This window comes from Tachysurus vachellii, chromosome 8 (assembly GCF_030014155.1).
Source record: "Tachysurus vachellii isolate PV-2020 chromosome 8, HZAU_Pvac_v1, whole genome shotgun sequence".
Taxonomy (NCBI): Eukaryota; Metazoa; Chordata; class Actinopteri; order Siluriformes; family Bagridae; genus Tachysurus; species Tachysurus vachellii.
Window position 1 is genome coordinate 20,988,113 of NC_083467.1, and position 19,313 is coordinate 21,007,425.

At 37.4% G+C, this 19,313-nt stretch overlaps 1 protein-coding gene across 8 annotated transcripts in view; it reads right to left on the minus strand.

The window, feature by feature from the left end:
• The window catches only part of tns1b (tensin 1b), a 226,003-nt gene that overhangs the window by 157,126 nt on the left and 49,564 nt on the right, over window positions 1-19,313 (minus strand). Inside the window, exon 1 of one of the 8 annotated variants that reach the window (XM_060876860.1) lies at window positions 14,873-15,024. The exons of the other annotated variants lie outside the window; for them this stretch is intronic. Coding sequence (XP_060732843.1) covers window positions 14,873-14,899 — 27 coding nt within the window. The 5' untranslated portion in view covers window positions 14,900-15,024. Of the gene's footprint in view, window positions 1-14,872; window positions 15,025-19,313 lie in introns of those variants that run through there. 8 annotated transcript variants of the gene reach the window in all.

Genomic DNA, 19,313 nt, shown 5'->3' on the forward strand with positions numbered 1-19,313 from the left:
AACAAAGACATCATATGTGGGATGTGGTAGCTCTGTGGTTAAGTTGTTAGACTACTGATGGGAAGGACATGGGTTTGAATCCCAGGTCCACCAAGCTGCTACTGCTAGACTGGGCAAGGCCCTTAACGCTCAGTTGTACAAATTGAAATAAAAATGTAAATTACTCAGGGTGTCTGTTAAATGCCAGAAATGTGAACACAACTCTTCTTAAAATCATATTATTATAGTTCTATTAAAATAAAAATTGTAAATGAAACACTCACTCACTCATTTTCTACCGCTTATCCGAACTATCTCGGGTCACGGGGAGCCTGTGCCTATCTCAGGGGTCATCGGGCATCAAGGCAGGATACACCCTGGACGGAGTGCCAACCCATCGCAGGGCACACACACTCTCATTCACTCACGCACTCACACACTACAGACAATTTTCCAGAGATGCCAATCAACCTACCATGCATGTCTTTGGAGGAGGAAACCGGAGTACCCAGAGGAAACCCCCGAGGCACGAGGAGAACATGCAAACTTCACACACACAAGGCGGAGGCGGGAATCGAACCCCCAACCCTGGAGGTGTGAGGCGAACGAGCTAACCACTAAACCACCGTGCCACCCGTAAATGAAACATTTAAATAAAATTAAATAATATTTTATTGACTCCGTCCAGGGTGTATCCTGCCTTGATGCCCAATGACGCCTGAGATAGGCACAGGCTCCCCGTGACCCGAGGTTGTTCGGATAAGCGGTAGAAGATCGATGAATGAATGAATGAATGAATGAATATTTTATTGTCCATATTAATAGCAAAAATATAGTGAACTAGCATAGTTTGTTGTTGTATATTGGTTTTAAGTCAATTCTTTTATTCCCATAGACCAATGTGTAAGTGGGGGCGTGGTCGAGTGTAGGCTTGTGAATGGTGGGCAGAGCTGATGGGAGTGAGAAGTAAGGATCACACACCGGTGCCGAGCTGTATTAATGACTGTTCTCTGTTGCACTGAGCTATAACAAGGATAAAAAAAGGAGAGAAAGCCAAACACATAGAGCTGAGTGTGTGAATGTGTGTACATGTTCAATACAGAATAAAAGCACAGTTACTATTATTATTCCAATCCTGCCTTTCCAGTTTCCTCTTTCCAAACCTTCAGACTGAGTTACAATGGAATGCAGCAAAGAGGAGAGATACACTGTCATGGAGTTGTCTCCCCTCCGTTCATTGCAACATCAGGCACTCCTGAAGTTACAGATAAAGCAGGAGCAGCATTTCCCAGCCCTGCTCCAAGCCCAGGCTGAAGACCAGCAGCTGCTCCAGAGCAGGTCCATCAAGAGGGTACTCCCATGGCAGCCCCAGCAGCCATGACCCATGTTACGCTCAGCACAATAAGACCGTACGATGACATGTAGAAAGGAGGCCTGGGACAAACTTCTGGCATTGCAGGTAAGCTAGGCACTTATGGAGGTGGAGGTGGAGGTGCTGGTTCGGATCCCACCACAGGCTGCCCCTGATTGAGCTCGGATATACTGTATATAGGTGAGTGTCCAAGGTGATACATACTATGCTTTGGTGGATTCAGGCTGTAATCACACCTCAATTCACTAAAGCCTTGAGGCTTTGTGTGTAGCATGTAGAATGAAGATACAGTATGTGTATGTGAACAGAGATGTTCAAGAATACTCCTTAGTGGCCATCACTATACAATTCACAGGCCAAAAATAGAATTTAAGCCGGCGGTTAGTCCACTGATTTTGAGGGAAAATTGGCCAGCATTTCAGATTTTATTAAGGACAAGGTGTGTGGAAAGGACCAAAGATACAAAGATAGTATTAACTGTAACTATATATTGTGTCTAAAGTGCCTATTTAGAGTGATTTATATTCCACTCATTTATTTGCAAAATTTCTTTGCTAACTGCTAAACATTTAATAATGAACAATTATTCATTCACTTACACCTATTACCTGGCTAGACTTTTCTATATTAAAGTGTAACTCTGCACTTCTGCTTCATGCCCTCTTTTCATATCTCTTCCTCCTCATGAGTGTGGCTCTGGATTAATGAGTGCAAGGACATTAATTTAATGAGAAGAAAAGTGCTTTGTCGACCTCAATGATAAGGACAGAAGAAAACGACATTGCCTACTATTAAAATGCCAATACCCAATGATTTATCTGTCCCTTAAAAAGAAATGCTTGCTAAGATCATATTGCGACTTCTAGCTTGCTGCATCCATACAGGCAGCCGGTAAGAGGAAGCTCTTACATTTTTTAATTACTGAAAGTGCAATCGCCCTTTCTCGCTCTCTCTAATTCTCTCTCTCTCCCTCTCTCTCTCTCTCTCTCTCTCTCTCTCGCTTTCTCTCTCTGTCTTTCCCTGTCCATCATTCCTTCTCTCTAATACAGTGCCATTGAGTACCTTTGACTCGATTCCAACTGTGCTTAAGAATCATAGATTTAATCAACCAACAACTAACCAGCAATTTGGCAGGAAACATAATATTCTACAGTGATTTGTGTAACATTCCGTTAAAATTCCATCCACATTAAGTATAAAAGTTGGAAGGTAAATTGAGATTCTGTGATTGTTTTCAGGGATTTTTTCTGCTACATGCCCTCACATGAAACGCCATCTTTCTTAATCATAAATCACCCATTTGATAAATGCGCCTGATAAATGCATCTCAGTGTGCAATAGGTAAGGCAAAAAATATTTAATTAAAAAATAATAAAAAAAAAAAAAAAAAAACATCAAATGGATTAAGGAAATAATAAAAGATGGGTGGGCATGTTGTTGCAGGGGAAAAAAGTCAACAAAGGGATGCTTTGATACGGCCCCTGATTTATTTATTTTTTTTTCAAAGTATACCACAGTGATTTTCAATATTTTTTTAATAGATTCAAAAACTACATGTCATTCTTGTTAGCAGTATAGAGTTTGGTTTATTGTTTAGAGTCACCTTCGTTATAGCAGCATTTATTTTCTCTACCTCTCTATTATTATAATAAAAAAATGCATCTCATAATATTGCAGACTGGAAAGCTTAAAGTCCCAGGAGACATTCTCATAATAAAGCTTCACCTGAATGTTCTAAAGAGATAACACTGGAGAGTCCTTCAATAACGATAAATAAACCTCCTGTCTGAGAAAATGTCAGCATATTAACAATTTTTCTGAATCTGTTTAAATGAAGCACTCAATCACTCTCACTCATTTTCTACCACAACCTCCGGAGGAAACCGGAGTACCCGGAGAAAAACCCCGAGGCACGGGGAGAACATGCAAACTCCACACACACAAGGCGGAGGCGGGAATCGAACCCCCAACCCTGGAGGTGTGAGGCGAACATGCTAACCACTAAGCTACCGTGCCCCCATAAATGAAGCATCTATATAAAAAGATAACATTAAAACAAATGATGTAATATAAATGTTGCAGGTAAAACAACTGTTAGAGCTGGTGTTTTAGAAAATAAATCAGCATTTTCTGACAAAATCAATCTACTATTTCAGCACAGATTAAAATAAAAATTGAATAGAATAACATGACTTTTCAGAATATTCACATTAGTGAATATAAAACAGTTATGCCAATTCAACTGGCTGTCCTGATATCAGGCCTAGTAATATCCTGGTTCTCAATATAATGTCTTATATGATTTGCTTATCTCACTCTCTTTCATCTCTTGATTCACATTATAATCTAATCTGATGATTAAAAATGACACTCTGTAGCTGAATAGGATATTACTTACTATTAAAGAATACCAAAAGCTCAAAAGAGTACTTTTCCTCAAAGGTTCCTCAACGCTTTAAAAGGTTCTCCCAGATGGATAAATGACTAATTGAGGTGCAAAATAGAAGAGTGTACAAGAGTTGTCCTTAAGGGCCATTTATGTACATCGTTAAAAGAGCCTGATGAGTCCATGAAGAGTAGTCCGGATGTACAGTATGTGATTTTCTTTTACACTTTGTTACGGTCGTGGAATTCTCATATAAATATGATATCAAACTAGAGATCCTTGAAGATGGTCCATGCAGAAGATAATAAGAATAATCCAGGCTTATCTGTGGTTTTGCCATATCCACTGCTTTCTCTGTTATAACCATGATAAGCATGTGGATCAGCACTGAAGGTATAAGGAGATCATTTAACATTGATTACGTATATGTCAATAAAGGAGAACCATGTTACGTGATTATGTTTGTGTTCACAGCTTCACATTAACATTTCTAACTAGCACCATGGTGTCTGAACTATTGACACAGCAATTTGTGTTTGTTGAGTTGTCTTGTCAAACTGACAAACCATGTTGTCAGTTTGCTAATCTGAGTTAAATGAGTACAAGAAATGAAAAATCTGTCAAAACCCTTTACTTTCTGATTTATTGTTTCAAACCTTGTCATTCATTAGTTCACTGACGTAAATCCATGTAAATGGATAAGGTAAAGCTGGTCACCATGTGGGTTTGTGTTTAACTATGGCCATATTTTTATATGTTTATCAGCTCTGATACAGAATATTTTATCAAGTAATTGGTTCAGTCCTCAAGGTCTGCATCTGAACCATCATACAGCAGTTGAAAGTTCTCTGTAGGACACTAAAGCTGAGTGTTTCTTTATCAGGAAGTCATTCAAGAAGAACTTAAAAAGAACCTTATAAGCTACATTAAACTACATTGCCCAAGTAATAATCTAAAAAAAAAAAAACAGTAAAAACGCGTGTATTGAGTAAAGTACTGCAGAATAACATTCAAATTAAAATGACTAACACTTCTTGAACTTTATATATTTGAATGTACGACCAGGTTTTACAACAATCCCATTTGTAACTTACTGATTACATTTAAATTCAGTCTAGTAATGTTTTCACAATCATCTGACAATATGGAAGCCTAGAAATTTGCCTAGAAATGCTGACTAAGCATTTCCAAAAAAATAACAAATATAAATAAATAAATAAATAAATAAATAAAATCTCAAGTGTAAATGAATACTAAAAATGAAATGATTATTCACCTATAACTACATATAAGACACCTTTGCCCTCTTATGTAAATACGTTAAGCTGTGTTGTGGCACAGGTGCAAGCTTACCGTCTCCTTTTTGGAAACCCTCAGAGGAAAAAAACAGAAGAACATAAACTTCCACCAGCTGAAAAGAGAAGCCAAGCACCAATTCAGACGAGTCATGCCTGCATGTACACAGATTTTCTCTTTCACCTCAGCAATCCACACACGTATGCTCAATTCAAACACTCCACCACTGCTTTAGAAATGCATCTGTGAAGCAGCACACAGAACAGCTCAGTCCTTATCCTCATACGCCATAGAGCGATGCTGAGAATGCTAAAAGCAAGAAATGAGAAACTGCCTGAGATTCAAGTGTGGCTGAACTCCACAGAATCCTCTGCAGCAGCACCGAGCATCTCAAACAGGGTCTCTACTGCTGAGCCACGGCTACTGCGGCATAAGGAACACCAGAAAGAGGGAGGGGAGAGACAGAGAGAAAGATGGATTGAGACAGAGTAATAAAGGGGGCAGGGACAATGCATAGAGTACCTTAAAGATAGAAATCACTGCAGGCAAATTATGTTAAAACTAAGATGGCGTACAGTAGGACACTACTAGGACTGCATGACCTGGACAGCGGGAACAGTGAAAAGAAGGTCACAGGAAACAGAGCATGGAACAGGTGGGTTCAAGTGAACTGAACTGCTGCAGAGCCACAATACTGCACAAAATGCTCAATGTAGAACGCAAACTAATGGAATGAAGTAAAAAGGTAGATTTATAAAACAATCCTTACATGTACTGTACGATTTATTAAAAAACTGAACCTCGATTATAAAGAGCACATACCTTATAATTCAATAATAACACATAACACAAGGTCATAATGCCCTTAAGATAAATATCTCAAATATGAACATAGATACAAATCTTCTTCTGCATTGCACAAATGCAAGGAGAGAAAAATAAGCAATTACTTTTATATCCTCTATAGTAAAATCACTGTAATATCCGTGATGGCCCACTAGCCCAAACCCTGCAGAACATAACTGCAGTAAGCATTCCTGACATAATAAAAGAAACATACTTTGATTATAAGGACAAAGGTTTTTTTGTGTGTTGCCTGTCCCTGATGCCCCAAGAGTCCTCTCTGTCAGACTAAAAGCTTAGATTAATCTAAGAGACTACACAATCAAGCCAGGCTGATATTGACCAGTGCAGTGCTGTAATGGTTGCTCATGAAGTAGAGGAAAGGAAGTGGCTTACAGAGAACTGACTGGAATACTAAATTTCACAGTGCTGTGTTTGTCATTGTCCAGCTTTGATGCTTAAAATGCAAGCAAAGTGCAAAAAAAAAGAGCTAGGAAACACAACTGAGAAGAAATGTTAAGTGATTATTTTATAATATTTTAGTATAATCAATGTTCAAACTGTAAAACATGTTTAGTCGGTGATGGGTGAAAACAAAAGGAGGATCGCAGTTATAGCTGCATCTAAATATGTGATTCCCATCTTAGATATCAAGGATTTGCCTAAATGTCATTATGTCAAAAGAAAAATTATTCACTCTCTACCATGTGATCTCAGAGACACTCATGATTTTCTATTGTAGCTGTGACTGACAGTAGAGAGAAATAGAGAGTAATGTCAAGCCCTCCACACAGAGAGAATAACCAATTTAGTTTGGCTCCCGGCCATGGATGGCTGTGGATTTCTCAACATTTTCAGACTCTCAAGACCAGACCCATAGTGTAGTGACTGCCTACGTTTATAGTTTATAGTTTACGTCTATGTTTATAGGCATAGGCATCTCAGAAATGAGAAACACTGGCCATTGCTGTCAATTCCAATTCCTTGACCACTGGGCTACCACATCCAGAAAAGTCCAAACACCAACACATTCCATGCGGTATATGGGCAAAAGTGTTGACAACTGACCATCACACCTATACTGTATATACTTGTTAAACATCCCATTTCAACATTGATCAGCAACCCCCACTATGAAATTTGCCTTCACTATACTGGGAAGGATCTCATCTAGACTTTCTAGAGTTTTTGCCACAAGAGCTTTCATGAGGTTGGGCACAGAAGTCAGATGAGAACCCTTGGTGCACATCTGGCATTCCAATTCATCCCAAAGATGTTCAATAGGGGTGAGTTGTGCAAGACACTCAAGTTCTTCCACTCCAAACTTGGAAACCATGTCTTCAGGGAGCTTGCTTTGTGCACAAGTCATGACAAGCCACTGTCATGCTGGAATAAGTTTTAGCCCCTATAGTTCCAGTGAAGGGAAATTGTAATACAGCATTCAAAGATAATCAAAACAATTAAGTGCTTCTGTTACCAGTGAAAAATATATTCGATTTTTGTTATATGATAAACATAAATAAAGTATTTCTAACATATATAAGGTGTTGCATGTTTTTTAAATGTTTACTTGTCAAGCACTAGTAATTAAAATAAGCAGAAGACTACACTACTAAAAGTTAGATTTGTGCAGTAAATAGTTCATACAAAGTGATATCAAAACGAAAACATTCCATTAATGCAAAATTAAATAAAAATGTTCTTAATGTACAAGTGAAGTCTTATAAAATGTGCATCTGACTAAAAATGTTTCTAAAAATGATACTGCATTTAGACCACATTATATTTTACCAACTACCCATATTTATTTAACAATATACCTCCCTTGTTATTTACACCACCAAATCTAGTGAATTATTGACTAGTCTGAGCTCTTAAAAAAGAGGTTCCCTGATGTACATAGAGCCCAGATGTTCTGTATATCTTATACCAAAAGAAAGTGTAAAAGATTCTATAATTCAAAGACAGGAGAAATCAATGCCATTATTATTTGGGGAATTTTATGTATATGTGTAGTAAATAATGTTGCAAAATTTTTGAAGTGACACGTTTATGACTTTTTTTTAACAAAAAAGGACCAAATATGTAAAATAATTAAAAATGTTTCATTTATAATTACTACTACTACTACTACTACTACTACTACTACTAATAATAATAATAATAATAATAATAATTTGGGGAAAATATTATTATTATTATTGTTATTATTATTGTTATTGTTATTATTATTATTATTATTGTTGTTGTTGTTATTATTATTATTATTTATAAACCATTTAATGATTCTAAAAAGAACTATCTAACTTGGATTAGAACCAAGTTTGAACACCAGAAAAAACCCATTGTGTCAAAACCTTCATTTATTGAACCCCCACAAAGAGTCATTTTATGGTTCTATATATGACCCAAGTAACAGATCTATTTTAGGTTCTCTATAGAACCACTCGTTCCTTAGAGTGTATGAAACCTTATACTGTTTCACCCAATAATACATACGATAGAATAGTTTCTGTTCTCTGTTCTTCTTTCTTCGATCTTTCTATTCTACTCTCAGACCTTAAGCGTTTGGTGTTAATCAATATAGTTAAAATAATGCAATAAAATGCAATTTAATTTTAAACACCACGTGGCTCTAGTGCACAAAGAGGTGACATGCAAACAAACCTGGATTCAAACACCATAATTCTCCAGCACAAACATATATTTTGATGAAACAGCATGAAAGACAGAGTTAAGTGCTTTTACTCTAGAGTTTTGGGTGATGGGATGGGTGGCGTTACTGTTTGAGGGCTTCTGATAAACTGCCATGAGTAAGCTGCTTCAATAAGCCTTAAACAATAGCTGAGAGACAGATTTTTGGAGAGCGTTGTGACAGGGTGTGACTAATATGGCAGGAGTGTCTGGAGGAGATAGAGAAGCTCTGGGTCTGTGCCAGAAGCAGTGCCAACATCTTCAAGGCTATGAACAATCCACATAATGTAGAAAATGAAAATGGAATATAAACAAAAGGATCACAAATTCACAAAAAATATCAGGCAGAATGCATGTAATGGGATCACAATCCCATTACTGTATGCTGATCTTGACCATTGAGCATTATTCATTCATTCATTCATTTTCTACCGCTTAACCGAACTACCTCAGGTCACGGTATACCTGTGCCTATCTCAGGCGTCATCGGGCATCAATGCAGGATACACCCTGGATGGAGTGCCAACCCATCGCAGGGCACACACACACACTCTCATTCACTCACGCAATCACACACTACAGACAATTTTCCAGAGATGCCACATTGAGCATTAGCCTAAAAAAAATTAGCCTAACAGGATTCTGCCTAGTCCCTGCAGTGCAGTATGCAGAATTAGTTCCAGTGGAAAAGTAAAGGCTCAATAAATTTCCATAAGTGGAGCCTTTGGGAAGTCGTCAATCAAGCACCATGTCTTTACCTAGTGCCGCATGTGTCAGTCAAAAGGTCATACATGCCATGGTTCTTTCTGCTGTAAAGGTAAGCAAAGTAGACATAGCCATAAAATGTGTGAACCCTGGCCTGGGTGGATCCCTCCTCTCTATCCTGTTTTCCTCGCCTCCCCGGTTTTCAGGAAACTCTGAACACTTTAAGCCAACGATAGGAGAAAAATATGGACAACACAGTTGTCTTTTGTAATGGCTGGAAAATGTGATGCACCTTCCTGCCTGATGGATTTTTCCAGAAAGGACAACAAAGTCAACACCTTATGCTACATGACATCTGTCATACGCACCAAGGACAAAATGATCAGTACTTTTTCCAATGACTTTTGATATGACAGGGTGTGGAAGGCATATGCTTCCAAATTAAAAAATAAACATGACAAATAAAAAGTCATTGTTTTATTTTAGAAACTCTGCTGCTCTGGAATGTTATCACAGATTTTTTTATTGTTTCAGAGGCATTGTATGAAGGATAATCAGAGGAAGGGGGACATTTGGAGAAATAGCAGAGGTTGCAGCTGTTCACTGAATCAGAAGGGCAACAGTAGCTGATATAGCAAAGATAAACTAAATAAAAATAAAAAATAAAGCAATACTGGTTCAGAACCAGTAAAATGAATAGAATAAAATTGTAACTGAAGTGCATCATTTCACCCCTGACTTTTGACCAATCTTATTTAAGGATTCTGTAAAGCTATGTAAAATAATGTCAAATTTCATATTTGTGCTCAGAGCAATAATAATAAAAAAAAAGAATGATTTTCAATCTCAGTCTCATCTCTCTGCTTGGAATTTGCTGAAATTCCATGATTATCATGCATTACTGACCATCGCTGGCAAAGATCATTGCAAACAGTTAATTTCAGGTGCAATCCTTGCAACTGGCTACTCTTACTCAGCAATTTCATGAGTGAAATGGTATAATCACCCTTGCAATTTACCAGGTATTATTTAATTAAAATCGGATCCACTTACAGTAAGGGATAAAGGATTGAGTTATGTCACCGCTGCAGTCTGCTAAATGAGATGTGTGTCTGTTCTTAGTGAAATTAGATTTCTTTCCTATATGTGTGTCTTATAGGTGTATGCCATAAACCAGTCCTATGCTAAGACTTAGGCAATAAACCTTCTCATGAACATAAATGACAATGCCATACCTGTTAACTCTGTTGGCTATATTTCCTGTCCAGAGGTTTGGATTTTAACGAGAGTGAAAAAGCAGCCCTTCGAGATCTTATTTTCTCCCATAATTCAGCCGTCAATATAAGAGCACACTCTCGATATCATGTGGTGTACTTGTATTATAAATGTGTACACTTGAGCTAGTTAAAAACACACAAAGGGGCTCAGAAAAGAAGCTATATTTCAGGTCTGAGGTCTGTAAAGCAAGCTGAGAATAAATCTTGGTTTTTAGAGCAGTCCATAAGGAGCGGTTAAGCAAGGCTAGCCATTCATGTGTAAGGCTTAATGAAAACTCATACACTTAATTACAAATAAGTGTTCAAATAAAAGGTTTCAACGCATGACAAGTGATTAAAGACCAGATGTAGCCTTTCCTCCTCCTGTTATTGATCCCAGGAGCCATTTGGAGAAATCAAATGTCAATAAATTTGTACACACTGCAGGATGTGTAATGGAAGGAGACTCTGTTTCATAACAATGCAATGATCTTAAATTACATACACAGAAACTGACAGAGAGTGATTATATAATACAAGTTGAATACAAATAAAATTTTAAAAGTTTTATGTTAATCTTCCAAGCAATAAAAGCCACATAATTTACTCTTATTCTGCTTATATGAGTAGTAGAATTTAGTAGCTCAACTAATAGATTAGTGGAGGTTTTTCCTTTTTTTTTTTTTTTTTTTTTTTAAGGATGAAGAAAACAGAGTGTATAGACGAAGAAGAGCGACAGGAAGACGAGAGAGATTAACCCAAGCAGCCTGCTTGCACTGGCTACTGAATGAAACTTTAATTGGCCTTCTTTTGTCCCAAAATGGACAATTCTCCACAGCCTTTCAGGACCATATACAAAGCCTGGAGGAGATGAAAACACTGGAATCCAACTCTTCTTGTCCTGGATCTCTAGTAAGACTCTTCCCAGAATTCAGTGCTGGCTCTCAGGACTTTCCTTCCTCTTTCTGAACAGAGCCCCTTTAAACCGAACACTGAATGGAGACTAATAACACAGATAGCAGGAACTTGACCGTATAAGCTTTTACAGAGTCAGGCTTCACAAGAGCAAAAGACCAAGACTTCATCAGTTTAGTCTGGAATGCAAGCACTAATGTAAATATATAGTTGTACAGTTAACTGGATACTTATTCCTGACCTCCAAGTCATGTTGTTCAATGATGGCTCCTAATGGCAGAGCACTGAAAAGCCCACCGCATAGTTCAGCTCCTACCTCTTCACCTTTTAATAAACATTCTCAATCCTCTCAACCAAGAAAACGGGCTGAAGAGACGAAAAGCCATTAAGGAGCTTCCATTGTTACGTGAGCCTGTGGGTGTTTGCTGTGGGAACCAGAGGAGTGTTTAAAGCAGAGTTTACATACGTTTGAATGAAATGTAAAAAGCATATGTGCAATGTACCAACTTTGTATGTAATGGTTCAAAATGCAGCACAATCCAAGTCGGCGTTCAATACTACTAATGCTTTTGTCTCTTACAAAAAAGTAATTCAAACTTCATGTGAATATGATCATATGATGCATTTATTTTTATATGCTTATCCCTCACATTTGTGATCACAGATCACAATTAATTTTTTGTGTCATAATCACATGTTAGAAGAAAAAATCATTGTCAAATGTGAAATGTTTGTGATTTGGTTAAAAGATTTTATGTGAAAAAATTTTGCCTGTACCAAAAATTTTATTTCATAGTCAAAACTTTACATCCGCTACCAAGAACTGTCCTTTAAAAAAAAAGTATGAAACTTTTTATACAGGCATTGCTGTATTCTATTTAAACAGTAAGATGCTAGTAGTGAGAGAATGAGAAATATAAACAAAATTATGTCAGTTTTTTTTTTCAAAGCTGGTCTAGAAGAGCCGGTCTGTTTAATCCGTAGAGAAGATCTTACAATTAAAGATGGATAATAATAGAATAACATGTAAAAGGATCAGAGCAGTGACACACACAAAAGCCTTTATCATTAACCATACAGTATATGCTGGCTGTATGAAGAGAACAAGCCCCTGCATAGAATTTTTTCCCAAAGTGGTTCAATAGCTCTATGCATAGCTCAAATTTTGGTCTCTTTCTGCTTCAATGACACCTGGTGCTTAGACACAGTTCACATTTCTCGCTATGGGAAATATAAAAACTCCACTTTTTTGTTTGATTGTTTTAAAGATGCCTTTGGAAATTTAGGGGTAAAAACTACAGTTAAAAATGATCTGTATTTTTGGACTGGATATTAGTGTTCTGATTATCTGGTTAAAGTATATTGGGATCTGGGAGAGGCCAAAAATGTGAATCCTCCAGGAAAAGATTGAGAAATGATGCTCTAAAAAATAAAAATAGGAGTCAAATTTTCTATTGAATTTATGGGAACTGGTGCAGTCTTCCATTACTTACAGTATATTTAAACTAAACCTTACAAAAACCAGTGTGCACTTACTGTATATGACTATTGCGAAATAGGTGACAAGACAAGCAGGAAAGCGATTACAGTCAAGGAAACAGACAACATCCTTTTCATCTTCCATCCAGAAGCTAGTTCAAAGGTCATTGTTTTGGGTAGTTACTCTGCAATGATGTTCAATGGCCATGACCAAGTGAATGGTCTTCTGATCCTCAATGTGCTCCCACAATGTAAAATGCTAAGTGGCAGAAGCTGAAGCCAAAATGCGGCTGTGTAAACATGTTTAATTGTGCAGCCATGCTTCACTTGTACGCCTCAAAAGCTGAAACTGTGCATAAAGATTACTTCAAAACACTAATGGACTCTTTGAATAACCTGCAGACATTGAAACCAGGAATTCAGAGCATTCTGAGTACAAAAGCTTTCAATTTTCAGTGATCTGACTGCTTTTTTGTTTTGGTTGGTTTTGAAACTTGCTAATTTTAGATTGATTTTTGTCCTTTTGGCTATTGGAAGCCCAGTGATTATTTATAGCTAATACAGTATGAGCAACAATATTATTTGAGTTTTATGTCAATAATGGGCAAAAAAAAAAATCACACAGTCTCTCTATTTCCAGGTTGGAAATTAAACAACTGTTGATTATTCTGGGGAAGTCGTGGCCTAATGTTGGAGAGTCTGACTCCTAACACTAAGGTTGTGGGTTTGAGTCTCGGGCCGGCCACGACTGAGGTGCCCTTGAGCAAGGCACCGATGTACTTAGCCATATGTCACGTCACTTGTCACTTGTAAGCAAAGTAGTACCTGGTTTCTCTCAAGTTGACTTGGCAACTGATTAATCAAAACAATTTATCTTTAGAGATGAATTTAATAAAGGTTGTCCACAGGACTGCTACTAAGCAGATATATTGAAATAAATGGTCGTTTTAAAGCATATAAATCTCTCACTTCAAGCACTACTAGATTCTTATATATACTGTATATATTAAAATGTTAAAGACGTCGGATTAAATTCATCAGACTATTTGAATCTCTAATTTCTAATTCTATTCCAATCTTGTATATGACATAAATAAATGAATGCTTGATCTTTTGCACTCATTTTCATACAAACTACATTCAAATCAATAAAAGAATCCTTTATTTTTATATGTTTTTTCATTCCTGGAATATCATTTGGTCAAATGAGGTCATTTTTTCTCATTCAAAAGGCAACTCCGAAGAACCTTAAACTACCCTCATACAAATTATAGACTCAACTCTGTAAGGATGTAAAGGTTTACGATAAAACAGAACACAATTTGGCATTCTTGGAAACTGGATGCTCCCTAGAGAGAGACACACAATGCAGACTAAGCTCTACAAACTACTCTTTCTACTTTCCCAGAAGAAATCCCAGAGAATTTTCTATAGTGTCTGATTTCGATTGGCCGTTTTCATACGTAAACAGTCTGCCACCAGCCTGAGCTTCACCGAAGAAGCATTCCGCAGAACTCCTCATGAACAAGTTGAGGCTTGGAGCAATTTGACAACACTTTTGTCTTCTGTCAAATGAAATAGAATCTCAGAGTAGAGCTAAAAACACTGCCTCAGGGGAGGAACCTCTTACAGATTACACGTTGTGTGCCAGTATATCATCATCAGGATGTCATTTCTTAAATGACTCCATCTGTTCTTGTGTAGTGGAGTAAATAAGGAAAAGCCCCTCATAACAAGTGAGAGCAATGATGCATTACGTTTGTCTGTGTTCTATGCCACGGCAAAAAAAAATAAAAAATACAATAAAAAAAGTTTCACTTTGAGTAAGCAAGACCGATATTTACTACACCGATACAGTAACAGACATGTGTAATGTATTGATCAGAAAGAACAAGTTTGTGATTGAAAGCAATAGCTCAGTGCTTGAAAGCAATAGCTTAGACTCACCAGCCAAAGGGACATCGCACTACACATTCCAATTCTCCGGTCAGACACACACCTCGATCTGAAGCAGCCCTGGGTGTCAGTCGGATCCAAACAGAAGACTTCTTATGCGCACGGTGCCATGATCTCGCTCTCTCCCCACAATAGCACTCAGTGAGAACAAGAGCCTGGCTGTCTGGGCTTTGTCCTGACATATTTCCTGAGTTTCATTGTTAGCAATGGAAAGGAAATACACACACACACACACACTTTTCTGTCTGATTCTCCTCTGAAAACAAAATGGGTAGGCTGTACAGTATTATCCATGCAGCAGGCACTGTAATTCCTTCCTTCATAATTTTTTGGGGTCAAAGTTTAACCAGTGCTCTGCTAAAAGCTCCGGTTCAAACCCAGCTTCTTAACCCTCATGTTGATTATAGACAGAAATTTCAAAGCACTAGGTCCCAACTGTGTGTATCCCACTGGCTGGAATATTACATGACCAAGAGGCCTCAGTGATTTACAAGCTGTTCATAAGAAAAGCAAATGAGATTGTGTCACTCGGAAAGGTCAAGAAACAAAAGGTTTAATGATGGATGGAACTTCATTACAAGAAAATATGTAGTTGTCAGCTCTCTAAAAGGAATATAATGGCTAAAAAGAAAGTAACATTTCACAGCATCACATCCATACATATATAATATATTTTTTATGTATATATACATAATATATATACATAATATATATATATATATATATATATATATATATATATATATATATATATATATTTCATGAAAATCTACCGATGAATTCCTTCCTTTGCCACATTACTATTTCAAAACAGCATGGTGTGAAAAAAAAAATCCACTAAGCAGCAGTTTTGTAAGCAGAAACTCCTTGTTGATGACAGAGGTCAAAGGAGAATAGCTAGGCTGTTTCAAACTAACAGTTAAGCTACAGTAACTCACATAACCACTATGGTTACAACAATGGTGAGCAGAAAAGCATCTCAGAAATCACAACCCTTTAATTCTTGAGGCAGGACGGTTCTCTGAGGAATCAGACAACAGTGGGGACATGTTCAAAAAACTGGCACGCCTGAAGACTGGAAAAAGACCAGACAACTTCCTTTCTCCAGAAAAACAAGACACTTCTTCATCGGGCAAAGTAAAGTTTGTAATATTACAGTAGAATTCTCTGTAGAGAATTGGTTTATCTAACTAAGGATGAATTCATAGATCCCAAGATTAATTGGTGGTTACAGATGTAAATCAACATGCTCTTGGCTCCACAGGACAAAATACCTACCAGTCAGATGCAGTAAAGTTTAAAGCTGATAGTGGAGCGTAGAGAAATGAGCATTAGTTCTGCAATCCAGTCCGCCATCCTAGATTACTGAAATATTAGTGCACTGGTAAAAAAAAAAAAAAAAAAAAAGGTCATTGGTGTTGTGTTCAATCCTGAGCTCGGGTTACAACTGGTGCAGAATTTCATGTGTTCTCTGCAGATCTGTGTGTGTCCATGTCCAAATGGACTGCTGATACAATCCAGGATGCATTCCTGCCACAAGCCCAGTGTGCTAAAGTGTATCATGAGGTGTATCAGTTACTAAAGCAGTTACTAAAGAAGAATAAATGCATTTGATTATTGTATCAAAATGATTCTGCTTAGTTACAATTATTTATATTGAATCATATCAACCGGAAGTCATCTGGGTAACCTCTAAGATCGGGCAGAACACCTTTGAGTCTGGTTTAGTCACTTCTGCCTTAGTTCTAATTAGTTCAAAGGGTTAAGTGACAAGACTACATCTGTCATTACACGAAGCATGATTTATTTGCCCCTCAGAGTAGGAGCATGTTTTCATTTTATCAAGTGCCTTGTAGGGAGGAGAGACACAATAAGGTACATGTGTTTTTCAGCTATCAAGCTTCCACAGGGCTTTCAACAACTTCTCCCTCCTAACCACAATTATAACCACCGCCAATGCTAGAGAAACCACTCTCACCATGCCGATGCCTCAGGGACGCTAACTCAACTCAACGGTGTTAGATTACCACATCATGGATATAACCAGCAACGGTATCAACATCAGTGTTAGTAAATGGTAATTACTGATATATCAACTTATATGTAACACTTTAACAATGATTTCATTAATATTGATATTTACTCCACTGATATTGCACTATTGGGAAAGAAAGATTTTCCTTTACTGATTTTATTACTGAGCGGACGGCTTAGTGGTTAGGACACTCACCTTGCACATCCATGGGTTTGATTCCCACTTCCTAGGTGTGTGTGCAGTGTTTATATGTTGTCTCTGTGATTTCCTCAAGGTACTTCCTACAAGTTCCATACACAGCAAGCTGCAATCCAAAGTGTGTTCAGACACCTTTCTATCATTCACCGGATGACCACAGGTCCTTCTATGATCTACTTTTGGTAGGTAATAGCCACTGCATACTGGGAACACCCCACATTACCTGAAGTTCTGGAAATGCTCTGACCCAGTCATCTAGCCATCACATTTCGTCCCATTTTACCAGCTGACAAAACATCAACATTGAGAGATGACTTTTCACTTGCTGCTTAATATATATCCTAATTCTTGACAGGTCTCATTGTAACAAAGATAATCAATTATTATTCACTGCACCTCTCAGTGGTTTTAATGTTATGGCTGATCAGTATGTATATGAGCTTAACTTTAGCTTACAGATTTTCAGAAAGTCCTGGGACAAAGAGCAAGAAATAATGTTTTATATTTAACAACCACTTTGTATGTTAACCGACCCTTATTTTCTGTCATGTTAAGCCGTTAACCCTAATGTAAGCAATGTCTCAAATTTAGATTTCTGCCGAGCTAATTAATCGAGCAACAAAAGATTTCCTGAAAGTCGATGCAAAATATTATTAAAACCTTCTCTTAATTATCTAAAGGGAACCAGAGTAAGACATTTATACATATAGCACAGTACATAAATTACCATCTCAAAATAATAGTGAACGATGGTTAACTGCTTATTTTTGTAGGTTGTGTTATATTGTCATCACCACATAGAGTGGAATGGTGTTATGGTGCAACAGGGTTTATATCGAAGGATTAAGCCCAGAAATATAGCCGAGAGGCATATTAATAGTAACACTCAGAACACAGAGTTCCCATGTCGTACTTAGCCACAGAGAGGGAGAAAGCCAGGATGGTGAAAACTCAGATAATACACTTATATCACACACATTTAAACACACAACCACACACACTTACACCAAATGAGGCATAATAGCTGCTGCAGGAAACACCTCAATAACAAAACAGCCTGCTAGGACCACACACACCACACCTCCATTTAAATCTCACCAGAGAAGCTTTCACCTCCAAGAGGTCACAACGAACGGCCATCGGAGACGGCAGCTTTAACAATACGCATTTTTTGATGTCTGCACAAACCACTATCTGTAAACTGCTGGGGCATTTTAGGTGAATGCCAATGGAAAAACTCAAGAGTGATTACAGATGAGCAGCTGTGTACTTTGAGTGGCAGTAATAGCATGTTTTCTGTATACTTTAGGAAATGTGACATCACACCTCTGCGTCGCTTCTTAGGAAAATAAAATGAGTGTCTGGGTGAGCTGTCGGCTACAGAAAAAAAAACAGAAAACTAAACAAAAGCAACACTTCACGCAAACACACAAGCATGCCCAATACATATTTCACCTGCGAGTATGATGAGAAAAGTTTTGAGTATGTTTACATAAAGTGTGGATTCAATAGAAAGTCTATTCACAGTATAATTTGGTACAATAAACACACTGCAAAACACAAACGTGTAATTGCAGCAACAGTGTATTATCCTTCTTCCTGTAACTGTTTTGAAAGTAAAGCTGTTGAATAAATTCTTGGTCAGGACTCAAACACGTTTCACCATAGCAGAAAAAAAAAAAAAAAAAAAAGAACTGATCAGATTTTGCTTAGAAATGTTTGTTTGCAAGTAGAAAATGGGCTTCATTGTTTTGAGCTGTCCTGTGAGAATCTGCCGTGTCTTGTTAGCTCTGAGGTGGGTGCAGGACGGGCCTTAGAAGGGGGAGGACAGCCCAAAGCGTGTGAACTCTTCAGAGGATTAGATATTTCTGCCCCTCCTGCAGAGACCTGCACATACAATGATCATCCCATAGCAGGAGGAAAGTAGAGGACAGATCATAGTACTAGGTCGTGTCATGAAAACAAAAAACATATCCTTTATTATAACAGTGAACACATTACTTTGAAAGTTGTTCATAATATCATTATAATGTCATTTAAGCTCTAGAATTTTTTTAAAAAACACTATAAAAAAGCCACTAATCACTAAACACAATATTGTTTGTGTTGTACACTAGAGGCCAGCTATACCTAAAGATGGATCTAACAGCTATTACACATTGGTTTGAGGAAATTTTCTTTTTTTTTTTCTATTTTTTT